This window comes from Phycodurus eques, chromosome 2 (assembly GCF_024500275.1).
Source record: "Phycodurus eques isolate BA_2022a chromosome 2, UOR_Pequ_1.1, whole genome shotgun sequence".
Lineage (NCBI taxonomy): Eukaryota > Metazoa > Chordata > Actinopteri > Syngnathiformes > Syngnathidae > Phycodurus > Phycodurus eques.
Genome location: NC_084526.1, coordinates 40,394,813 through 40,421,565, shown reverse-complemented (window position 1 = coordinate 40,421,565; position 26,753 = coordinate 40,394,813). Strand labels below are relative to the sequence as shown.

Genomic DNA, 26,753 nt, shown 5'->3' with positions numbered 1-26,753 from the left:
AAGAATGCTCATCTCCATTCATCTAGACTCATATATATATATATAAATTATTGGCAAATCAAAGATTAAAAATGCAGATGGGGATGCTTCAATATGTAATTATTTTGGGGCAACATTACAGGTTCCATTTCCAGGTTAATATATCAAAAATACTTTTTTTCAATGTAAATAATGCATGTATAAAAAGACATCCTACACAGCCTCTGTATTTCTCATCACTCTCTTTATGTTGACTGCAATGACATTACTACCCCTGCTTGTTTGTGGCTCATATGACAAGTAAGAGGGGGCTGTTGTCACCATAGCAACAGCCAAGATTTAATACATCATACCTGGCTGCAGCAGTCAAGAGGGCATCTTTTGGTCAAAAATGAATATATCATAGAAAGGGGAACAGTTGCGGGATGACAGCTCAGCATTTATCACAAGGTTGCTAATTGCAACATTAATTTAGTGCTGCAGAAAGAGGCAACAGTCCGCAGTGGATGTTCAGTGACCTTGGCCTGATATGCTGAGAGTGTCATGTGGGCATGAGGAAGACAGTGAGGATGATGAAGAAGCTGAACAAAGATTTGGGTGTGTGCTGCTGGGGGGTGGGCACAGGCTCCAGGCAGTGAATGCTGCACTTTAATTGCATATGATTCACAATTGGAGGGGATGTGGGGAGACAGACATTAAACTGCTCATCTGCAGTTTGACTGACAAACTCTTACTGTGTGGGTTTAGGTGCTTACGAATAAATAAAAGTCGCGGTGAAAGGAATAAATGACTTTGTGTGTTTGTCATTAGCTGTAATGCTCGATTTTATTTTGAAGAACTACTGTATTAGCTTGGCTGGACAGATGGAGCCATGATACAATTTTGACTTACTCCTTTATGCTGAGCAGCTGAATTAATTTTCTTTTTTTGTTTTTCTTATGAGTTAACTTCATTGTAAGTAACTGAATTACAGCAGCAACTTGCACATGCTTAGATCTTAGGACAATGAAATGTCAATATCATTAGCAGAGGGCTAATGTGACTTTTCTAAATCTGACAACATAAACGTAGAATCCTACACACTACCATCTAACGAAATCTACTACATCAATATCAAGACATTTATTTGAATGCAAAACATAATACTGTATTGTTATATTTGATAACGTAAAGGGGATCTTTACAAATACTTTGGTGGACTTACTTCACAACAAGCAGCAGTTTGGCATTAGGAACGAATCTTCAAAAAATCTTCAAGCTGTTTAATGCCACTCCCAGTTAAAGTTCACTGTCAAATTAAACATTAAACAAAGAGAATTAGACATGTTTAAAACAATCACATAAGCAGCTTTGCTTTAAAAGCCACTAGCTTAATGCTAACACATAATGGGAAATACCATAGACAGGCTAGCGAATAGCATCTATGTGGCGGTGTTATACCGCTTAAAGGAACGGATATTTGAACACAAATGGTGGCACAACACGTAGACAGACAAAATAAGAATACTCCTAATATATTCTTTATTCGCTGCGAAAAATGAATAGTAGTGCAGATAATTGAGTGACAGTGTTGGAGTGAAACCCTTTTTTTTTTTTTGTCTGCATGACTGTATTACGCAGTCGCCTGGTGGCCAAGTTGAACACAACAAAAGGAGCTGCAGCAAATGAATCATCGTGCGCAAATTGTTGAATTCATTAAATTCTCATACATTTTCAATGCTATGTTTTCATAATGTTCAGTATGATAGAGTGCTGTGTTCTTTATTTGTTTATTTATTTTTTTATGGGGGAGACAGATGAATGGTATTTCCATTCACTTCAAAGGGGAAAGACGACTTGAGCTACGAGTGTTTTGAATTACGAGCGTAGTCCCGGAATAATTCAATTTTTGGATTACTTTTAATTCCACTGATAAAGATTCTAATTGTTATCATGCTTGCTGTTAGTACCATTGCTCAACACATTTAAACCCTATGATTGACTTCTAATGAAGTGTCCATCTTATGTATGTGTAGTCTTTTGTCTTCGAAACTCTCCTTGTATAATTACCGCGTGAAACACTGTCTGCATTATTCCCATGTACGCCGTTGCATGCTTGTTCAGAATGTCGCCACTGTCATTAGCCCTCATTCAGTGAGAATAATGAGCAATTCACTCACTTGACAAAAAGCCCTCAGTCGAACCCTGTTAGGTTTAATTATAGGATAATCTCAGGAAAACAATGGACAATGATGATGAGAAAGTCGCTGCTATTTGTATGTCATCAACTGTTTGATATGTAAAGGCTCTCAGAGATAAGGCGCTAAGTGGGACTTTTCCTCACTTGAGAACTAAGTCCTCATTTGAGGCTCTTTTCATTTGATTTACTGAGCTTCCAACAAGGGGGAAAAAAATTGGGACAAAGTGTTACTCCCTCAGGATCTGCTTGGAATACATTCTTGGAGGGTTCTTCTTAAGGGTTAAATTGTTGATGTTAAATGGCATGCTGGAATCTGCTATCTACCCGCTAATTAGATAGCAATTACAGCAGAGCTATGCGAGCCTGTCTGTTCCAATTAGTAACACTTTTAGCAGTCAGTCCGCCTGACCTTTGCGATACTTTCTCTACTTTAAATTAATGGCAGATACGAGGGGTAAAATGTGCTTGGATGGTCAGTCTCGTTGCTAGGAGAACCAAAGACATACCCATGCATATATATACTGCTTATTCTTGCTAAGGTTGCGGGTGAGCTGGATCCCATCCCAGCTGATTTTAGGTGAGAGGTGGGGCACATCCTGGACTGGATGCCCGCAGTCAAAGGGCACATATAGACAAACAACCATTCACAGTCGCACCTAAGGACAACTTAGTCTTCATTTGATCGAAGAAGAATGCTTTTGGAATGTGAGACAAAGCCGGAGTAGCCGCAGAAAACCCACACAAGCAGGGCGAGAACATGCAAACACCACACACGAAAGTCAGAGCCCGGATTTCAACCCCCAACCTCAGAAATCCGTTGCGGATGTCCTGACCACTTGTCCGCTGTGCCTCTGTAGATCTTTCTAAAGGGGAAAAACCCATTCAAGTACAAAAAAAAGGTCTTCACATCAACCTTTTTGTACAAGTAAAATCTCATAGAAATTAAGGCTACATTTATTGAACAAAAATACACTTTTCTCCCCCCCCCCAACCTCCCCCATAAAAAATGCCAATTTTGTAAAAACAATCCACATCCACATGGACCAACAGAACAACTTAATGTTTATACACATGCTGGGCCACTAGAGTTGAGCAATGAAAGGTCTGATCTAACGTACCCGTTCGGTAGATAACAGCACCATTTGTTGTTGCTGTAAACATACAACAATGGCGGTGAACGCAAAGCGAGTAAGAAAGGAGACATTTGTGGGGAATGACGACGAGGTACAACTTCTCTTAGCCTTTCAAAATGAGCATCCCCCCCCCCTCCCCTCCAAAATGCCAGTTTCTTTGGACGAAACGTAGAAATGATTAAAAAAAAAAAAACACTTAAACTTGTTTCCAGATGAATCTCAGTTATGTAAAACCAGGCCATTGTTAACATGAAAAAGACAAACCGGTTCCCCCCCCCCCCCCCCCCCCCCCCCCCCCCCCCCTCCGAAAAAAAAAAAGTCTACTTTGAGACCTGTTTCCAAATGCTTCAAAACGCTGTGGTTACATCAACGTCCAACCCAACAACGATTTAATCCGTTTCCACTTAAAAACTGTGTCATGGAAACGGCTTCTAAGCGTACCGCGGGTTGCAGGGATCACGTTAAGGGCCACTCTGTTCGGTGGTGGTTTGCCCTCCTTCTCACTGAGAGGAACTCTCTGAATGACTGAGGAGTGTCTCAGGCATCTACAGTCCACCTGGTCTAAATTATCTCCCCATTTCACAGGCTTGCACCCCCTAACAGGGCAGCCTGGGAATGGGTCTGGCTCTTTCATCTTCCAATCATTATAGCAGCCAGCTCAGGGTCATGGGCCCATGCAGGCTGACAGGCATTCCAGCAGCAATACACTACAAGTGATTTTAGTTAGTTTTTTTTTTTTTTTTTAGAAAAACACAAAAAGCCCCCCCCAAAAAAGCCCAAGAAATATCCATATACGAACAAGTCTCAAAGCACTTATTGTATTAAGAATCCCTCTCCGAGTTCACATTCTACGTGAAATATGATGCCGCACCTCCAAGCTGTGCCTCTCGCTTTCCTAATAACAACACCCTTCCTCAGCCGTGGCCTAAATGAAGCTTCTTTTGTGGCACAAACACAGAGGCACACATGAAAAACAAGACTAATGCTATTTTCTCAAACCATATGCAATGGATGTTTACATGTGTAAAGTGACATCATGTTGATTTCCCCCCCCCCCCCCCCCCCAGCCCCCACTCCCTCTCTGCTGTTTTATTACTCTTAAATCATGTCCACCGAGGGACATTTGAAGACAGATCAAGGAGAAGCCAAATTCTTTCCCTTCAGCGTTAATGTCCAAAGGGATTTAACAGACCCTTCGCAGACAATCTGTGAAACACATTTATGGAGAAAGGATACACCATCTGATGGTTCGGGTCTGACATGGTACACCCATTATCATTTTGCATATGAGAGCAGAATGAGGTGTAATAATTGATCTCTCATGTACTTGCACTCACGCTCCCACAACACTGTCAGTACGACATTGTTTCGAAGGGGAACACTCGAGCAGAGCGCGCGAGAAGCCTTTTCAATGCATCATCACTTTGAGGTTACAGAAATGACACTCAAGGCACTTTGAAGTTGGGGGAAATTCTCCCTTATTTCTGCTTCAACGCATGATTTATTAAGAGCTAAAAGTGGTGAAACGAGATGAGGAAAGGGGCAGATAAAGGATAAAGAAGGACAAACACATTCCCTGCACATATTCTCTTCATTATGAGTGATGGGGGGAGCTGATCATTCAATTACCGACTGCCTTCACAGGCTAATATTCCTGCCTGTCAGGGCCCATTCTGACTCAGTTTTGGTGGGACTTCTTCTGATGGACCTCATTTCCTGCTAAACAGAACCAGAAGGTGCTGCGAAAAACGGTGACACTCGATCCTGTGCTCGAGAGATGATAAATGCTGCAGCACAGCCCTCGGTCTGCTACGAAAGGCTGCGCACCTTCCCAGCGTGGATCCTAGCGGGAGGGGAGTTTACCTGCCACTCACTCAAGCGGCACAAGTGGGGACTAACACAAACAGCCACATTGGGTGCCTACGTTTCTCAGGAAACTAATGGCTTGCTTGTGTCTCAGTCTAGGAATGTGAGGCTATGATTCAAAATCAGGCCATCGTCATTGCTTTTTATTTAGCTGCCACAATACACTGAACTCGCACTGGAGCTCAAGGCGACTTGAAATTTACTTCTGACGTGACTATGATTATGATGCCCTTAATGGTGGAAAACTCTTTATGTGCAAAAGAGCTCTTTAGGCGTAGGACACACTATACAACAGATTGTAGCCGATTTAGACGTTTGGACTCTCGGAGTATTCGTGACACGACTGGTTTTAGAAAACTGAACACGCCCCCAACTGGAAGGAGAGTATGCTGGCACGTTTTGGCTGGCACTATGCCCTCGTAACAGTTTTCTTTTGTGTTGAAATGGTTTACTTTTACCAGGATCCATTGTCCTACCGTGGCCGAAGATAGAACCTGGGAGGTTTTACACCTGCCTCTTTTCTCGAGCTCTACTCCACATTTGTTTAAGGTTGAAAAGTTGTGGTTCCAAGTACAGTGGTGTATTTCAAGGAGTAACCTCAAAAGGGTTAACCCTACAGGGTAACATCATCCATCTTGGTTCAGAATGCCAAGGCAGTCAGTCCTTCCAAAATAGCTGTACTTGCCTTATATACCTCAAAAGACATACATGGTGTTTCATTGGTTTTATGGAATATGTCCAAAGTCGACTGGTAAGAAGCCGTCCGCCCCATCACTTACTTACAATAAATGACTTACTGAGATGGTATTGAGAATTATAATTAAATATGGGGGCAAGTATTAGCGAGGTGGGCCATTCTCCTCACATTGCCCAAGGCCTGTGTAAGACTGAGGCGCTAACCCAATTTCACACTGTGTGACTTGGTCTGGCCTATTTCAATGCACTATCGCAGTGTGAGTGCCATCTGGTCCTGGCCTGTGAAGGAAATGGCCTTGCTTTTCACACAGATCAGATTAGGGTGTTTTTAATTCATTCGGGATGTGCCCTTGTGTGTTAATTGGCTCAACATGGCCAGTGAATCTCGCCTGTTGCTTAGGAAAGGATGGCCTCTCCTTTAGGGGTTTGAGTTTCCTTAAAACCCGCTCCGTTGCGATCTGCTTTAATTCAATTCAAGCAAGGGTTTAGCAGTGGCTTTCTCGATGGACAGAGCACATTTCGCTATTGTAGGCAGACGATGGTGACAAGCTGATATCAGCCACGAAAATGTAAATAAACCAAAGAAATTGGAAAGGAAAGTACACAACACCCGCAATTAAAAAAGTGTGCTCAATGGATACTACTCACCAGCATAGGGTTGAACTTATTAGTCGGTTAATCAATGAGTCTACAGTACTTTACTAGTCGGCATTGTTTGAAGCATTAATTCGATCGATAAATCGCTAATCACATTTTTGGCATCTCTTCTTCATCTACAGAGGACTTTTGACTAGCAGCGAGGAACAAAGACAACGGCACAAAGTGAAGCTTCATCTTCGTCACCAACGTCACGACACTTTCGTTGCTTTACAACTGTGTCATAACACTTGCCAGGTTTGTCGAAATATGTCTTTACGACAAACCGATCCGTGGCACAAAAAGGTTCGGGGACGGCTGTACTGCGCTGAAAAACTACCAATGACGTCATTGCATCATCGAATTCGACTCGACTACCATCACGTTATAGTCGCCTACAAAACCATCTTTTGTCGTTTAATCCCTTGTCAATGGATACTACTCACCACCTCTAGTATGGCTCAACCAGCAATTGCACATTGGTAAAATTGGTAAAGCTAATAGCTAATAGTGGTAGATATTTGTAGTTATGTTGATGAATCTGCTGTATGGGGAAGTTTACACAAATTGTATCTAATGTGATCAATAAATTATACTGTAGTGTACTAATGCTATAAAAAATATTGAGTAGATTATTTAATGGGCATCAGCATTCCCCTGTTCTGCAAAATGCAAGTCTCAAGTTTGTGAAAGTATGCTGCCCTGTGATGGTTTGGAGAATTGGATTTAAAAATTTTAAAAATTTAAAAACTTGATTTCTCACAGAAGCAAACAGTGATTGAATAATTAGCTCTATTAGATGATGATTGCAAATTATGTAAATGCTATGCTGTGACATTTAGTGTCATTAGTTTAACACCAATGGAGGATATGTCCAATGCAGTGACAGAGCATTATTTTGTTTCTAATGTACAGTAGAAACTGCTCAGATTTGATTTTTCAGTCAGTTTATTTGTTCAATTTTAAAATATTGCCCACTCATGGGACACGTCATTAGGTATGCTTGCAAAATATAATATTCAGTAAAAGCGCTGTATCAAAAAATTCTGCCTTTACAAATATCAAAATGTCATTTTGATTGACATCGTCAGAGAGCTAATAATTGAACAGTGTTTGTTTTTGTCGTATTGCCTCTTCTATGTGGCTACAGTGGTAAAGGCCGCTAAAATAATAATGAATGTGACCATATGATGCACCTCAAACTACAAAACGTTCAGCAATCAATCAAAAGTGAGCATTATCTTTGTCGAGGCAAAATTGTTGATAACGCTCTTGGTCTCATAAGATTGAGGAGTCCCTAATGTTCTGTCCCGTGTGTGACTATTAAGGATACAGGAAATGTTATCAATCTTAACAGAGAATGGGATGTATATTCTTTTTTAATGCAAGTATTATTTTACTGGAATAATTATGAGGTGTGAATTGTTCCATTCATTCATCGGGGCAGAGAAGAATGAGTCCAAAACCCACAAAGTCTATGCTCATACTTATTTTAATGTATCACAATGAGCAAGAAACATACTTGATGAAATATTTTCAAAGGAGTATATTCAATTAACATCTACAATCAACTTAACTAGGACAACAAGGTTTTGTGACAAAAGTTTCTTTAAAAGTCAGAAGTTCCATGTGGTTTGTATGTATGTCAGTTTCCATGTCATTTGGTACAGTCTGGAAATCTTCATCATATAATTACAGTAACAAAAAAGCTAACAAGACTACAGTATAGAAAAGACATCAAGAACAACATTTTTGGTTTAACTTGCTCTTTTTTGTACATTGCAAGGCTGTTTTTTTTTTCTACCCTCAGCTGGGCTGCTTGGAGCCCCAGAGCCATGCTTATGAGGCTCGAACGAGGAGTCATTGAAGGAAACGGAAAAAAAAAACAAAAACAAAAAAAAACAGTCTCAAAGGTTTAAAAAACAAAACAAAACCAAAAATTGTGGCACCAGAAGTCACAAAAGGAACAGATCGCCCCAAGTAACAGTTCATCTTTGAAGTTGGAGCAATTGGTTGTTTGGTTGTTAGTTTGGTTGTTGATTTTGGTTAATACGCTTTTCTTTAAGTGTACAACTGCCTCTTTTTCAAAAATGACAGTATGGAGAACCCCACCCTGCTCTCTGGCGTTCATTTCTCTTTTTTTTCTTTTTTTTTTTTTTTTTGACATAACCATCAGAGAGAGGGGCGAGCTGCCGCGACTTTGAGAGCTTTACTTGTCCTAGCGAAGACAAGCGGAGGGGAAAAGGGAGACAGGTAGCAACGTGAAGGAGGGGAAAGAGGCCAGCGTCTCCGTCCGTCCTGTCCTGAAATTTGGGAAACGTCCATCAGAGGGGCAGAAACGGAGGCAGATGGGGAGAAAGAAAGGAGGAAAGAGCAGCTGGAGTCAAGATTCAGTTCTCTCTCTCTGTCTGTCACATGTCCGTCAGTTCCAGAGTCCATTCTCATTGTCACTAATCAGATAAGGAGATGTTTAAAAAAAAAATGTTTTTGTTTTTTTTAAAGCTGTTTTGGAGCCTGCCCTCAGCTCCCGCGCCCAGTTTTGGTGTGCCCACAGCCTCTCGTGTCCTCCTGACAAGAACTCCAAAGCGTCCCAGAGTCTGTTTTTCTTTTCAGTCCTTCTTCATCTCAGAAACAAACAAACAAGAAGTGATGTTTTGTTTTAAATATATCTATATCTGTATACAGGTACACGCTCCTTTTCACAGTGGGCAAAGATTACCTCTATAGCATAACCTTGTCACTTTGAGAATTGCCATCAAGTATCCCAATGTAGGTTTTTGTGGAGACAGATAATCCACAGTAACATTTTGATAAAATATACACTTAAATTTTGTATTTATTTATTTATTTTTAAGGGGGAATGTGTAAAAATTATCCTTTTTGAACTGCATGAAGCTTTGGCCACGTTCACATGATCAGGCAAAGTAAAAGCTATCACAGTCACTTTGATCATTTCATTTTCTCAATTACTCCGAATTGCGGTTCAGTTTGTTTTGATGTGTAACACAAAAAAACAAAGGGGGAAATTAATTGGCTGCTATGAAACATGCGTGCGCGCACACACACACAAACTCTCAGACACACGCATCCACGCACATACGAACTCACATGCAGGCCGTGGTGCATCTGGTGCAAGAGAGCCAAAATGATTACACTTGAACTTTGGAAATAACGTACATTGGAACTATCATTAAAACAAATATATTTAAAACAAACAAACAAACAAACAAAAAAACTCAATAAAGTGACCAGGACATATTTTTGTATTTGTTTCCTAATTTTAAAGAATCCAAAGCTTGTGTTAATTTATGATAAAAAATAATACACAGAAACCACAATAACATAAAAAATATAAGAAAATTAAAATATATGTTTGACATTATAGGGAAATTAAAATATATTTAAAGGGGAAAAAACAATATAAACTAATGAACAAAAAAGTACCCAATTTCAGGGAGACTGAACTTTCGAGAAGTGGCGAGCTTGCAGAGTCATTCTTTGATCTTAACAACATGCTATGGTATCAACACCAAAAGGCATTAGAGATTATTGGGGCGTAGACATATATCTATATAAATTGGCTGTACAATATTGGTCAAAAAGAAGTTCTTCACAAATTTAAATAAGTCTTGGTTTCGGTTGCAAAAATATACATTTTTAGTTGGTTATCAGTGAAAGGGTGAGGGTACCTATGCACATCAATTTCCATTGCAATACGATGAAGCAGGTGGCTTCTTTGGGACATGAACGCCTCCTAGCCGTTTGAACCAGGGACAGCCAAAAAAATAAAAATAAAAATAAAACAAATTAAAATAAAAAATAACCTCCTAGCAACCAGAAATAATGCTTTGGAATGAAGATGCCCCTTAAGACCTGTAATCTATGCGTAAAAGTGGCACCCTGCTTACACACGGGACAAAGTCATTGCTGGATTTCCCTGCAAGGGGGGATCACACCTCAGTTAAAAAGCTATCATTCGCCTTTGAAACTAGTTTTATGTTGACTGGCAAAAACTATGATTAAAACCTAGGAGACACATCAGTACCAGATGTATTATATACACTTTTTGGTAACCACCATTACTTGCTTAACAAGTGAGCAACAACCTCGACTGGATGGAGTGTTCCACGCCTGCACAAACTGATCTTTGGAGATCACTTTGTTCAGTAAAAATGTACACAACAGTGGAAAATCTGAGTGATAATAGATTATGACACTTAAAAGAATTCTAATGACAAAAGATCAGTCCTTGCTTCTTAAGAAAGAAAGATAGAAAGTAAAAAACATTGCGGTATTTGGAATGCACTGTTCTTCACAAATGTCATAGATCATTGGCTTCAAAACATTGGTCTGTCCAAAAACGAAAAATCAGCAAAATGTCCTTTGGAACATACATATTCACAGTCTTCAAAGTTCCGTTTTTGCAACAAGAAACAAAAAAGGTGTTGCAGAGGCAAGAAATTGGTTTATTGTTTGTTTTTGTTAAAACTTCGCCAAAAAGCAAAATGAGCATGCATCTAGGTACTTTTTTTTTTCCTTTCAAAATTCTACATTAGCAGCAAAATGTATGTCCTTGAAGACCAGACCTATTACATGATCTTTAAAAAAATAATAATAATAAATTAAAAAAAAAAAAAAAAAAAAAAAACCGGACATTTGAACGTGTCAAAATTCAAACAAAGATTGATAACTCTCTATCTTACAAACTGCAATGGCTCTGTAACGGTGCTACTCCACAATGCAAGGACGAGGGCCCTTTTTGGTTTTTGGTATTTACGTCAAAAAGCCACCACTTTGCTTGCAAGGAAGCAAAAACGGCAACTCTGATGCGAACTCCTTTATCTTTTTAAAACTTTCTTCTCTCCTTTAAAAACAGCAACAAATTATCAAGTATAAAGAAGCCTCCTTTCTCATCTTTATGCACCAACGGTGAAAAGTGTTCAGTCTTTGGATTTTCTTTTTGTCTTAAAGCGTGAGAATTATTATTCTTATTCTTTTTTTTTTCATTTTCATGAATGACAAAAAAAAAAAAAAAAAAAAAAAAGTGTAGCCACACTACATGGACAACAGAGGACCTGCATTGCATCTACAAATACAGGACAGCCGAGGGAAATAAGTGCGAAGAGAAGAACACGTAGAGTGGGAAATGGGAGTCAGACAGTAATAAGTGCACGAAGGTAACAAAAAAAAAAAAAAAAAATCAAATTTCAATTTCAATATTTCACCCACAATATGTTTTCATCCAGTTGATGCAGTACCAACTGACCCTTAGGTTTTAAATAATGCTTAAAGCGGTTCCTGCCTTGTCAGGAGGGGAATCTGCATGAATATCTCCCAAGAAGGTTGAGAATAAGAAATATCATTTGGATAAATTACCTGCCCATCATCTAATCTATCGGAATGATCCAGACAACATCAAATGAAGTGTCTTAAAGTTTGACAATACAAAAAGCTAAATGTACACAAAAGTTGTTTTTTTCTTCTTCTTCAGGCTACCATACTGCTTAATGTCATTTCCAATCCAACAATCTACATAACACCAAAAATATTCGGAACTATTATAAATACAGTGGGGTGTTTTTTTTTTCCTTTTCCTTTTAATCTAAATTCTTCACGGCCCATTCTTATGTCTGCAATGCTCTCTTTGTCTTGTTGTGAATGGATAACAATTCTCCTCCATCTAGCCAATTAACTGCCATCTTAATGCCCAGAAAAAAAGGCCGTATCAAATTTCACTCCAATTAAAAGGTTGTGGTAAGTAACTCAAGATATGAAGAAAGCAAATGTGTAACGCATGGACTTGTGTAACAGAACAAAACATTTGTGAGCCATTGACCTGAGAATAAAATAGACAATACATTATTATTTTTACTTTTGCAAGCCATTGGTATCTGAATGCTTAAATAGCGAGAACATGGACCGGACTATTCTCCCATACAGTACATACTGGCTTTTTGTGAGTGTGCTATTAAATATAAATTATTACGAAACAAAAGGCTTGACTGAGAATTTTTCAAAGGGTTTCTTGGGCCATTTGTCAGCTTTTCTCTGGATCAATCATTTCTCTTCTCATATATTATCAATATGCATGTGTTTCAGTTGAGCAAAACAAAACCAAAATTGAAACCAGCATGTTGATATGGGAAAACAATCCACTAACAAAGTTTTTGGTTACAAGCTTTGGAATTGCAGTAAGTCTTTCCATCTTTTTTTTCTGAAATTGGTTTGTATACCTTTAACGTATTTAACATTGCTGCTTTTTCTGTTTTTTCCATTTGTGTTTTTTTTTTTTTCATTTTTGTATTATTTTTTTTTTTAAACATTGTCCATCACTGAAAGCTCTTTTACAATCTGATGGAGTCTGTTCCTACACTAGCGAGATTACTACTACAAGTACTACTATCTTTGACAAAGCCAGGTTGCTGCGGCTCGTCTGCCGTCCTGCCCAGTCTGTCTGCCGACTTGTGACTGCTGTCAGAGTCGGACTCGTCGGTAAAGACGTCTGTTGGTATCGAGGTCTGAACTCCTGAGGTGCTCAATGAACTTGAGGTAACCGTTGAGGGTGAGGACACGGGAGGGAACAGGGAGGACGCATAGGAGGGACTGGCATTGGGCTTCCCGACTAAAGCTCTGGAGAAAGGGGCCTGGGGCCAGGGTTTGCCGGCGGCTGTGGCGTGGAGTTGGGTATTGGAGGAGGAGGAGCAAAGGGCGGTGGACACGGCAGATGACGGCATGGTGGCTGATGTCGTTGGCGGCGGAGTGGGGCTGCTGATGGGATGAGTGGCAGGCTGCGAGGTAGATGTGGTGTTAGGATTGGGGAAGCAGGCTGAAGAGTGAGGTAATAAACTAGTAGCGTGCTCTTTGGCATTTCTGGCTGTTCGCTTGATTGTTCTGTGTTTGTGCAAAGCTGATTCCAGATGTTGACTGAGCGCTTTTTCCCCATCCAACGCAGTGTCGCAAGCCAGGCAGTCGTAGAGACTTCCAGCCCCTGCACCTACGTCGCTGGGGACACGCAGCAACATCTCTTGCAGGTTTGCCACAGACTGACCAAAAAAACAGTTAGACTTGAGGTGGGTAATAGCCGCTTCTTCCTTGGTGAAAACTGTTTGACACTTCCGGCATGCCAGTTTATACTGCACCTTGGGCACGATGAACTGGTCTAAGTGGGGGTCCACTGCTTTGCCATCCAACTCCTTCTGCTTGGCGCATACTTTGTTATGAGTGGAGGAGGTGGAAGGTGTGGTGGGAGATGCACTGTGGTGGTTGCCCTTTTGCTCCTCCGTTTTCACTGACTCTTTGGCAGATTCTTTCCGATCCCCCGAGGATTTAGGGGGAGCTTGAGTTTGGCTTGCCTTGGGTTGCTGGATCTGCTGAAGCTGCCGCTGCTGCTGCTGTAGTGCTTCCTGCAAGCTCTGCTGATATTGCTGGTAATGCTGCAGCAGGGACCCTGGAGACAGGCCCATCAGTGCTTGTGACAATGCAGGGTTGTAGGGGAAGAGACTTTCCATACCGTACATTGGTTGCAGGTAACCACCTTGGAGAGCACCAGGGATCTGTGGGGTGTAGTACGGGGAAAAGCCAGGCATGAAGTAGGGCAGGAACTGGTTTGTGAGAAGAGCTGTAGGGTCTGAAGCCAAGGCAGCCTGCAGGGCCTGAAGCTGGGCAGGGTCTACCACATACTCCATACCAGGCGTAGGCATAGAGGTGGCAGGAACAGCTGGGTCTGGCTTTTCCTTCTTGGCGCTGGCAGCAGACGTTGAAGGGGCAGGGGTGCTTCCAGTTGATGATGGGGTTGAGGGCTTCTCGGTCTTTTCCCTGGGCTTTTCCTTTTCTCTTAACCTCTCAACGTCACGCTCTTTGGGGTGTTCAGACCGGGAGACGGACGGGGTGCTTGAGGAAGTGGAGTTGGATGTAGATGTGGGGCTTGAGTGCGAAGCAGATGTGTTTGTCTGTGCTGTGCTCGACGTGGACAGCGACGATGAAGAGGGAGGCTTGTTGGGCAATCCGGATGTGGGCAGGCTTGGCGAGGGAACACCGGCACCAGGCATGTTCAGCAGGTTTGAAGGTTTGGGAGGAGTTAAAGCTGCAGTTTTGGAAAGTATAGAAAACAGAACAACGTTAACTGAGTTCAGGCAAGAGCATCCCTTTGAAGATTCGGATAGCATGTTTAACTGTCCCCACACTTGAACATGTCATTTTGCCATACTGTCTTATCGACTAGCGAAATACCTAAGCAAAAGGTATATAATATATCATAATATAATACTACACTGTACCAAAAGGGAGTAAAAATTCAAGAACTATGGGCCTCACTCACTAATAAATGTTCTCACACTGGGCACAAGTTGAGCGTATTCGCAAAATCACCGTCAGATCCATGACACGTGCATAGCGGACAGTTTTTCTTCGCACCACCGCGCCTATGTTAGTGAATCAGAATTGATTCTAAATGACCGGCTGCGATCTGCATAACCGCGCCCCTATTTCCCTATAGAAGAACATCCATCTGATGCATGTCAGCCAATGCGCGGAGGTTTAAAGTCACAAGAGATTGGAAAGAAGAAAAAAAGTCGCCCAAACTTTGACTTTTTTAATCTTTATCCTTTTTTCAGAAGGTTTTTATCATTGGAAAGCTTGCTAAACACAGAAACCAACAACGTATAAATAATCATTTTGATCATTTTAAAAAAATTCATTCTGAAGTTATACATTTGAGAGTGTAGCACAAAACATACATATACAAAAAAAAATAAAAATTTCAGGAATGATCAAACACTGCATATATTGTTAAAATATGTACATAGTAAGGAATAAATATACCACAGCAAAGAAGCATTGGGGTAAAATTCAGGAAATTACTGTCGCGTTGGAAGCGACGGAAAATTTAACGCCAAAGTGCGTCACAATTCAACCACGCCAGCGGTGGTGTGTGATCAATCACATTTGCACATGCAGAATAAGGTTCAGAAAGAATACTGAAGCCTTGGAAAAACTAATAAATGTGAGCAACTCGTTCGCATTTGCTGCTCGTTGAATGACAACATCGGACTGCACGCAGACAGACTGCAGCGTGGGACACAACTTGAACAGAACGAGGGTAAAAGTGATCAGAAGTGTCCCTTTCACGGTTATTTAGGACATTAGTCAACTCATTAGCAAATTCACGGGTTGAGTTATTATCATTAATGTTATCATTATTATTATTATTTTCTAAATGACTGTCGTTCCAATACTTTGTGCATCTTGGTTAAAAGATGTAAGATGAAAAGACGTTTTTTTTCGAAAGCTGATCCTGCATTATTTGTGCGTACGCATGGTCTAAGGAGGTTCTAAATTTGTTTGCAGAGTACAAACAAAAACAAGTACGAACATATAGACAAATCACAGATTTGAAGATGCGTACGCACGATTTAAGGACAAATCTGTGTGTACGCACGGTTAGTCCATGAGTTTTCTGCTTCTTTAATTTGGTGTTAATGAATATCGAATACAAATTTGTGTAATTTAAAACAATATTTACTTATATAAGATGATGTTTATAATAGCTGCATCATGAATGTAGATGCATATTTTGGTTTTATTTAAGTGAAACAGCTGCAGCATACCTGAATTAGATGAGTTAAAGCTGGAAAGAGAGGGGCTCCCAACCCCTGGCAAGAGGACAGGTGGAATGCCTTGTAGATTGGAATAGGCTGACTGAAGATTCAGCGCCTGCATCGCAGGGTTATCAAACATTCCCTGTTGCTGCATGGCCTGCTGCTGCGCCAATCCTAAAACTTCATTGGCCTTCTTAATGCGGTCCATCTCTTGCTGAGCCATAAGTTGACGGACGGTCGCTGGGTCAAAGTATTCCTTTTCCTTGTCAATCTGGCTCCCAATGGTATCCTTCACCTTGGAGATGTGCTGCTGGGAGAATATGTGATCGCGAACGGAGAGGCGGGCACTGTACTTGACACTACACAAAGTGCATTCAGTCTTCGGCCCCTCATAGGATGTCTGATTAATTCCGAAGTGCTTGGCCATGTTGAGCTTTGCCTTTTTCTCTTTGGCACGGGCATTTTGAAACCACACCTGAACCACTCTCTTTGGAAGTCCAATATCATTGCCAAGTACCTCACATTCCAGCATTGTGGGAGTCCTGTAGTCATTAAAACAGGATTTCAATAGTTTAAGCTGGAGGTTTGTCATCTGAGTTCGGAAGCGCTTTTGACCAGGACGATCACCGCTGTCAATGCTCCTGGTGCCTGAAGCTCCAGGACTTGGCGAGCAAGGATCCGCCAGGCTGGATGTCTCACTGTGGTCAATTATGTGTTCATTTTCATAGTCCTTAGCATAATAGCTTGTAGCAGGGCTTACAAGCCCTGAGGACATCTGGTCATCATTTTCAAGGATGGGGACAGTGCTCCCAGGCTTAGCCAGGTAATCACTACTACTCTGGCTGTGTTTTGCATCGGCACTGTCATTATCAGCATTAGCCTCATCACCTGTAGTTGTATCTGTGATGGCCGTATTAACAGACGAACAGTCGTCATTATCCAGTTTGTTTTGATCAAAGGTGAGGTTCACAGCAGACATGGCCGAGTTCTCAAAATCCTCCATTCCTTCAACTTTAATTGACGAAGGACTCAGTAGAGCCCTGGGAGACAAATCCATTCCTCTATTGACAGGAGACATGGAGGAGCTTTGTCCATCCAGGTTTGCAGACATCATTTGGGAATAGCTTGATGTCTCCAAGGCATCCAACTTAATTTGAATGCCCTCATGGTCAGGTAACATACCAGAGAGGGTTAAATTATAGCCGGCACGTTTGGCCTCGTGCCAATGACGAGAGCGAATGTGTGCCTCGAGGGCAGTTTTTGCTTTAAAAAGAGCTCTGCAAAAGGGGCATCGCCGATGAGCTTGAGCTGGCCCCACTGCCCTGAACTGGCCTTTTCTCTCCCTGGCTCTGGTATTTTGAAACCAGACTTGCACTACTCTCTTCTTCAGCCCCACCTCATGAGCAATGTGGTCAAGCATCTTACGTGTAGGATTAGAATCCAATAGATATTTCTGATAAAGAATCTCTAGTTGCTCAGGTGTGATGGTGGTTCTAAGCCGCTTGTCTCTATGTGGCTCCTCACTGTTTGTGCTGTCATTCTCTCCCGGGCTAGTGCCAGCTTTCTCCTCTAATTTCCTCTTCAGGGAGTTCATTGTGGATGTGGGGGTGGATGGAGAAGTGGCAGAGCTGCTGGGGATCTGGGGCATCGCCCCAGAGAGTAACTGACCTGCCAGGAGAGGATTGCTCGGGTCAAATAGCATGAAAGGTATGTCCATTGAGCGGTCAATGAATTGTGGGTGGATGAACTGATTCTGCACAGAGAGGAAGTGTAATTGCTGGTGCTCCTGCCAGTGCTCAAAGGAGGGGAAGCCAATCTTGCACTGATCACACTGATATGGGATGATCTGCTGTGCCATTTGTTGTGTAGCAGAACTCATGTGTGGATTGTGGCTCATGTGAGAGCTTTGAGAGGGGGCCTGGCTTGTCTGAGAAGCTGATGGACCACACTGCAGTTGCTGCTGAGTGAAGGAAGGTGAGGAATGTTTGTTGGGCTTGGAAATAGCTTGAATAGTATCTTCTCTTGGATGTCTATGCTTTTGTGACTCTGATTGGGGTTGGGGTACATTTTCCTGCTTAATAGAGGTCTTATTTGGGGGATCAGCTGAAATGTCTGGAAGCTCTTTTGACTTTTCCTCATGGAGGTTTGAGATGGTTACTGGTGACGCCTCCTCCTTATCAGCTGAAGAGAGATGTGAGAATGCTGAAGTCGAAGGTGGAAGTGGACAGAGACTTGAAGAGGAGGGCATTGGGGTGTGGCAAGAAGAACCAGAGGGAGTATAACATTCATTAGAAAGATCAAGGGAATCCTCATTGTGGCTGTCGTATTGTCCATCCTCATCTTCATCTTTGTAGCACAACTTCTTTTGATGTTTTATGAGATCAAATATTCTCTGGAAAACCAAGTTGCATTTTTTGCACTGGTAGTTCAAGTTTGAGGTGCGAATATACCGATCATTTGACAGTTCTCGCCTCTCGCCATCTTTTACCCCATCACTCTGATTTTCATAATTCTTCCTTGCCTTCTGGCGAGCATTTTGAAACCAAACAACAATGACACGAGTGGGGAGGCTCAGAAGGTTGGAAAGCTGTTCAAACTCATCGTCCTTTGGATAAGCATTAGCATCAAAGAAATCTTGTAAGATTCGTAGCTGGTAGTCTGTAAACCTAGTTCTAGAAGATCTCTTACTTCCATAGTAGTCTTGCTTTTGTGGTTCAGGGGAAGGCGGTTTTGAGTCAATTTTAGTATCTTCAAGTGTTGTGGTTGGTGGATTATTGAAGTTGTATGGTGAGTCTTTGTTGCGTTGTCTCTCTTTGAAAAGCGTATTTCTGAACCAGTGCTTTATGACTTTTTGCTGCAGTCCTGATTTATCTGCCATCTCTTTAATCTGTTCTTCATTAGGTGAATTGTTTATATCAAAGTACTGTCGCAGGACCCGAAGCTGGTCATCTGTGATTCGTGTCCGTGGCCTCTTGTTCTGTTGCTGCTGTAGCATGGCTGGGGTGAGCTGTTGTTGGTAGAGCTGTGCCAAGTCTGAGGCCAGGCCGGGTTCAACAGATGGTAGCTGAGAAGTCAGCTGGCTGGGCAAAGACTGGAGCGACATGGGCTGCATCATTAGCGGCGAGAAGATTGGCAAATCCATTGGCATGGGAATTTGTGACATTGGAACTGGAGGCTGTGGAGTAGGTGCAGTTGGAGGTGTAAGTGAGGCTGCAGACACAGGAATATTTGGGGTAGGAGCTCTTTGGGGTGGAGGGGGTGGGGGAGGAGGTGGAGGAGGTGGAGCAGCCTCTGGTGTAGGGGGTCTCAGAGGATATAGTTTATCATAATTGTCTCTGTATTCCTTGGCAAATCTCTCAAGGGATCGAAATGGGAAGAACGCCTGGTGGATATGCTCCTGGTGGCTCTTTAGAATCAGTATATTTGAAAACAATTTGCCACAGGCTTCACATTCCAGTTTCTCCAATCCCTCAATGGGATCCACCACTCTTGTGATCCCACCTGGTCCACTTGATCCTGTCAGCCCAGTTCCCCTTTTCTGGGCTTTTTGTTTATTTTCATTGTACTGAATCACTAACTCGAACCCAAAATTTTCCAACAGGGCTTTGGTTGCGTTTCCACGAGCATCTGAAGCAATTCTTGGCGGAAGTAACCCAGAGTCATGGTTAATACTGTTTGAAATGTGTTGAATGTCCTTCCTTTCCTTTAGTTTGTCCAGTGAATCTTTGTTGACATCCTCATTTTTTTCAGTTGCATCTTTGTCTCGTTGAATATCTTTGTCATTTTGCGAGGGAGGCTTCTGCTTTCTTTCAACCTGCTGGTGGAGAGAAGCACTCTGTTGCAGCAATGCCATCTGACCCTGTGCCTGTGAGTGAGGCTGCTGCTGCTGTTGCTGTTGCTGCTGCTGCTGAAGGTGGTGATGCATCAGTTGCTGCTGCAAACAGCTCTGTTGGGCTGAGTTCTTGAGATCTTCGAGGAGCGAGGAGGTGGTTGCTCCTGTTAGGCCAAGTGCTGAATTACTGATGTTGATCTCTGGGTTTAGCTGAAATTCTGCTCCAGGAATGTAGAAGGGAAACAGCAACTGCTGCTGCTGTAAGGGGAGAAGTGCATCAGTTGTCATAGGGAAGTGCTGTAGAAGTGCTGGGTTAAAGAGCTGGGATTGTAGAAGAGCTGCCTGCTGCTGGAGCTCTTGCTGAAGCTGAGCTTGGGCTTGAGCGTGAGCTAATTGCTGTTGTTGCTGAAGCTGTGTAGACAGCATATCTGCATATTTAGCCTTTTTGACCTCATTCCTCTCTGATGGTGAGGATTGGCTGCTGACTGAGCTGCTAGTTTCATGGCTATGACTCTGGGAGGTGTGGTTTCCACCAAGAATACTCTGAACTGTTTGAGACCCAGACGAGCCATGGTTGGTAGAGTTTGTTGTTGAGTTGCTTGCTGGGCCTGGACTTGCTGTTGAAGTGCTGATGATTGTACCTCCCCCACCAGGAGCACTTGTAGAGCTTGTTATGCCTCCTGCAGCTTCAAGTTTGGCTGCCCTTGCTTTTGTTTGGTGTAGAACGGAGCGCATGTGGATCTCCAAAGTGGAACTCTGGCTATATGCCACATTACAAGTGCTACACTTGAATGGCTTGTTGTCAGGGCTGCTCGTAGGCTCTGGCTGACCAGTGGTGGACTCCTGAAGAGCTCTCTTCACCTTGTGCAGGTGCGAGACAGAGTTATAGTGAACCAGCAGAATATTCTTCTGTGTGAACGACTCTTTGCAGACAGTACACTTGAATGGACGTGATGGATCTAAGAATTTCTCCATGGTAAAGTTGGGACCCTTTCTGAATGGTAAAGCACGTTTTGGTTCAGAGCCAGAATCTTCCAGCAGTGAGCCAGAGTCACTGCCTGTTGGGCTTTGCTTTTCCTCTGGGTCACTGTCATCTCCCTCTTTGTCATCTTCTCCCAGACCTCCATGTTCTTCACCAAGAGCTGGATCACCCATGACCATAATGTCACCATTCATCAATAAACCCCCGTACAGCTGCTGGATATCAGCTTCACTAAGCTCCAAGTGGCTGGTTTCCAAATGTTTCTTCAAGGCTTGTAATGTCCTGAAGCTCCGCTGGCAGAGGCAGCACATAGTGGCTGCTCGGATCACATGATACTGGGAATGGAGCTGTAGCTTCTCCACAGTCTTGAAGGCCAAGCTGCACTGGTTACAACGATACTTGTAGACATGGCGATCAGAAACAGGAAGTTGAGGCCGTTTGTTGTGAACTTCATTGAAGTGCACCTGGAGAGAGTTTGACGATTTGAACACTTGATTGCAGCCTTTCTTCCAGCACAGAAATCCAGTCGCATCATCCTTCTCTGTTTGTTGATCTTCTTGAGGTGACTTGCGAGCCTCAACTATTTCTGTCGGAAGTGAAACTCCCTTCTCCAGGTCAGCATCAAAAGCATCTGTGAAGAAAACAAGAGCATTAAGACATGACAAAGGCTCATTTACTGTACCCAAAACAAATACAATTTTACAATTTTAAATTCATCTCTGCATCCATTTTCTGAGCCACTTCTCCTCACTAGGGTCGTCGGCGTGCTGGAGCCTATCCCAGCTATCATCGGGCAGGAGGCGGGGTACACCCTGAACTGGTTGCCAGCCAATCGCAGGGCACACATAAACAAACAACCATTTGCACTCACATTCACACCTACGGGCAATTTAGAGTCGTCAATTAACCTACCATGCATGTTTTTGGAATGTGGGAGGAAACCAGATTGCCCGGAGAAAACCCACGCAGGCACACAGGCGGGGCCGGGGTTTAAACCCCGGTCCTCAGAACTGTGAGGCAGACGCTCGAACAAGTCATCCACCGTGCCGCCCAATTTAATTTTTTTTAACATTTTATAATCCCTTAAAAATGACAGGCTGTCCTTTGTTTGAGTAAAAAAAAACTTTTCATGGTGGACAAAGCCAGATACTAACCAGCTTGTTTTGTTGTATCTTCAGCGTTGGCAACAGCATGAGAGGGTTTCTGAGACTCTTTTTCTGGACCAGGAACAGGTATGAACATGCTTGCTGGTAGGACATCGGTTGCTGTTACCTGGAGGTAAAAACAAAACAAAAAAAACAAAAAAAAACATTTATTATTATCATCGAATGTTTTACAGCATCCACATCTATCTAATCTAAGCAGAGTGACTCTTTTGGAACAGTTTGGTAGCGCTACAGTATATACGAAACAAAATCTTTAACCAGCACATGATTAGTGATACGTCACACGTCATTAAAAATGAACATAATGTAATTGTTCACTCTGTGTCTGTCACTCTGGTCTGGCAGAATCACGCCACGAAACAAATACAAAGCAGAATGAGTCGAGACAACTACTTTATTAGGCTATTAGAGGAAAGAGCAAAGTATCCCAAGGTCACTTTTGAATTGTCCCGTCTAATTGGCAAACATAGTTCAAAATAGCAGCCAGACCCAGAATTAATGAAGCTCATTTTCATTGCTGCAGTCTTACACAGACTGATAATGAAGCATTGAGTGAGAGGGACGGCTGGGCGATATAAAGAACTGTTTGTAACTTGTATGCCCTTAGACAAAAAAAACATTTTTTTAATTAGGAAATTCATATATAAGATTAAGAAAACAGCAGTACCAATGGCCAAATGGCTGGGGGGCATAATTAAACATTTATACCAATTATATAATGATGAACTAGCATGGGGCTTTAATTAAAATCCTGCGCTAAAACATGAAAAACACCCATGTGGGGGAATAAAAGTGTCCGAAAAGAAATCCTAGGAAGAGGCCTAAATTGACTTTGGGTGAAAATACAAGGAGGGAGGTGGGATGAAGACAATGGGATGAAAGATAGGAGAGGACATATCATTATGCATGCTTGGCAAGAAATAAGTCACCTATTTCAAAATTAATTATGCTCCTCTCCTCAGATGAGTGAAAAGGACAGAGTCCTTTTGCATCTGCATTCACTAGTTATAAAAAGGTGTTGGCTTTTGAAAGTGTCTCCTTTAACAGGTCTTCTGTCATGCTACTCTGTAGTGGTTCAGTACATTACAACATCTATAAAAGAAATATTCCAGTCTACCATACTAATGTGCTTGCCATTTACTTTGGAGATGGGGGGGGGGGGGGGGGGGGGGGTGAAGATGGCCAGGCGGCAGATAGAGAAATGTTTCATTGTGTGATTGTCCGGCCAGCTACTGAGCTGCACATGATAGAACAGAACAAAGATTTGCTCAGTGATTTACAAGAAAACAGGGCAAATAAAATTTTATTCCCCCTTTAATGAGCATTATTGGAAGCAAGGAGACTTCTCTTAGTAGAGAACAATGCACCAGTACACTGCAGTTGATATAAATCTGACTCTGTCTGCTTTTGGATGGAAGCGCACTGATTAATTAATTACTGAATCATTGTGGTGTTGGGGTTGCTCCCACTGAAAGTTAATTCTTCATCTTACAGGACAGTTTTGAGGGAAGGCCCTTTTCTGTCCGTGCACGCTTGGATGAGTTTGGTGAGGAAGACACTGAAAACTCTGAATCAAACACCCTTTTGGGATGTACTAAAACAGAGATTGTGAGCAAACATCAGTGACTTCTGACCTCGCAAATATTTTGGATGATTTTCCACATTCCACAGAAAATTCCACAGACACATTCCAACATATTGTAGAACAATGAATCCATATTTAGTTGATTGGGACTTCCTGTGTGTGTAATGGCTTTGATTGTGTCTTTTCTTGTCCTTTATTGCATTTTATTTTATTCACCACAACCTTAGATTCACAGTGGATATTAAAAAAAAAATGACACACCCCTGTTCAAATGCCATGTTTTTGTGATGTCAAAAAAAAATTAAGTTATTGAAAAACTTTTTTCCATCATTCACGTGACCTGTAACCTGTACAACTAAATAACATTTATTTTTATTTTTTTGAGAGGGGAAGTTGAAAAAACAACTCAGCTAATGTGGTTGGAAAAGTGTGCACACCCACTTATAATGGACGTTCAGAATTAATCAATTGCATTCAAATTAATGGCAAATAGGATTTAGCACATACCCGCCACCATTTAAAGTGCCTCTGATTAACTCCAAATAAAGTTCAGATGTTCCCTGACATTTTTTTGTTTTTTTGTTTTTTTTTACGCGGAACAAACTTCCAGAGAACTGTCGGTTTGCTACAACTCTCAATTGTGCCTTGATACTCTTATTTTTTTATGTAAAGCACTTTGAATTAACTTGCCTTTCCTTGATTTTCTAGCAGAAGCCGAAAGGTTTTGTGCTAACGCTATTTGGAATGGTTTGTAATTCCCTCCACCTTTGTATGAGGCCCCAGTTCCAGCTGAAGAAAAAACAGCCTCAAAGCATGATGCTGCATCATGCTTCACCATCACCAAAGATGTGTTGTTTTGGTAATGAGCACTGTTGAGCTAGCGCCACAGATACATTTTGGATTTTTGGTCAAAAAGTTGAACCTTGGCTTCTTTGGACCATAACAAAATCTCACAAACCCGTGTGGGGAAATGTGCTGCGGTCAGATGAAACCAAATTTGAACTGTTTGGCCATGTTTCCAAAAGGTATGTTTGGCACAAATACAACACTGCTCAACAACAAAAGAAACAAAAAAACTGGCATTCAAACAGGGGTGTGAACACTTTTTATATCCAATAGACTCAATTGCATTTAATTTCCCCTGACACTGGACAATGACAATAAATCACTTTGAATAACCTACAAGCAGTCTTAAGATCCACACATTGCTGGTTTAAAACTCGTTCTGATGATGCCATAGACTTACTGTGGCGATGAGCTTGTCCACACAGTCGGGCGCGACACTGTGCAGGTGCGTGAGGTGGAACTGCAGGTGGATCTTGTTGTTGAGCATGTCCTGGCACAGCGGGCAGCGTAACATGGGCTGGACAGAGTGCTGCGTCATCACGTGCATTCTGAGACGATTCAGGTCCGTGTTGGTGAACTTGCAGTAAGGGCACTGGTACATCTGCGTGAAAGTAGATAGAGAAGCAGATGAGAAGGGTTGGGGTGTATTCACGGAGGGTTAATCGGGTGAAATGGCTTGTGAGAGAAGAGAAGCTGTAGATGAGGAGGGTAGGGTGAGGCAAGCCTTTCCTCAAGCAACCAGATTCCTCTGATCACAGACAAGTGTGTAATAGTGAGAACCACTCACTCTTGGCACCCACTTCAAAGTGCTCTCATCTGTCAAATACCTTATTGATTTTCCACCTTATATACAATTAGCAATGCGACTGCAGCATAGAGGGTAAAATAATTTTCAGAGTTGAAAAGAAAGTACTGAATACTATGAAAAGACTCGACAAGATGAACACAAAATGTATCCGAAGTAGTTCTTCTGCTAATTGGAAACTTAGAAGCTGATAATGAGGGCCTACTAATTAGAGACAAAAAAAAAATAAAAAAAATGTTGGACTTTTATGAAGTTCATGCATGACTGGTCTTAAGGTTCTGTGATTTGTGGCGCTCACCTGCTCTGCAGCTTGCTTTTCAGCTGCCCGGGGTCGCTTTGAGGACAGCGGGCTCTCGGAGGTCTCCGACCGTGACGAGGGCCTTTTGCTAGGGATCGGGGAATCAGACTGGTGCTGTTCTGACTGGCCGGACACTGTTGAGCAGACGAACATGTACAGAGGGATAAAGAGGAGACGTCAGGATGAGTTGAAGCCTTGGCAGCACGAGACAGATCAATCAATATCAGTGAGGGTAAAGAGCTAAAGGGCTGCCTTTTGTTTTTGTTTTTTACTTTTAATGGGAAACAGGCAGTATAGCACACACATTTACTTATTTTTTCCACGTTGCTTTTAACGCCGGGGACATAGACAACAACATATACTGCACAAATGTTAGTTTAGGTTTCACTCTTTTCAGTCCACATGAATCTTTCAAATCAAGGCAAAGTACATAAACATCTTGGCCCCTTAGTTTCACATCCACGTACGAGTTCTCTGTTTTGCTCGGAGATAGGCTACGTTTATATTCTCGTTAAAGCAACAATATGTAGTAACATTAACTTAAAATAATTGTAATAAGGAGAATGTCTCGCTGCCACAGCCATCGCAGGTTGTTTACTTTCGTGGCCTATAACATTGGCGCACCAGTCAGAACACCTCTCATACTGTTTGTGATGTTATTATTCAGAATTGTGTGCAGTCGCAACAAACTTTGTTCTACACTCAAATGATAAGTAAAACCGTGCAAGGTTAGCGATCGTAAAACCATCGAAGCATTAAGCAATGTTCTGATGTGATCTTATAGGGAATAAATCCGAATCAGCTGACAGAAAGCAATAGTTAAATTTGACCAACCTTACAGCGAGATGTTATAAATCTTTTGAGTGCAAATGACAACAATTCAGATTAAAGTCATCCCATGACTGATGAGCAAAGGCTCACTCATGAGCAGGTGTAAAGCACTTGAAAAGTCCTCGGTGCTACAAAGAAAAAGTCAATGGAAGTGGCACGAAGTGAATCACACACGTAAACGCTCTGTTAAGCTGGAGCTTACACCGGACCTGAATTCACTCAGAGCCAGCATGAGAAGAGCTACAAATTCACAGTGGACCATAAGGAGGTGCCTTTCTACCCACTAACAAGCCCATAAAGAGTCAAAATTGGCCTGATTTGTA

The 26,753-nt window shown here is 42.0% G+C and overlaps 1 protein-coding gene across 3 annotated transcripts in view; it reads right to left on the bottom strand.

Moving 5' to 3' along the window:
• Window positions 1-7,962: 7,962 nt before the first annotated feature.
• The window catches only part of zfhx3b (zinc finger homeobox 3b), a 171,801-nt gene continuing 153,010 nt past the window's right edge, over window positions 7,963-26,753 (bottom strand). For all 3 annotated transcript variants that reach the window (XM_061670665.1, XM_061670664.1, XM_061670666.1), the window contains exons 7-11: window positions 25,600-25,733; window positions 24,897-25,097; window positions 22,054-22,171; window positions 16,095-21,530; window positions 7,963-14,572 (exon numbers count right to left, since the gene is read on the bottom strand). In XM_061670665.1, coding sequence (XP_061526649.1) covers window positions 12,834-14,572; window positions 16,095-21,530; window positions 22,054-22,171; window positions 24,897-25,097; window positions 25,600-25,733 — 7,628 coding nt within the window. In that variant the 3' untranslated portion in view covers window positions 7,963-12,833. The remainder of the gene's footprint in view (window positions 14,573-16,094; window positions 21,531-22,053; window positions 22,172-24,896; window positions 25,098-25,599; window positions 25,734-26,753) is intronic.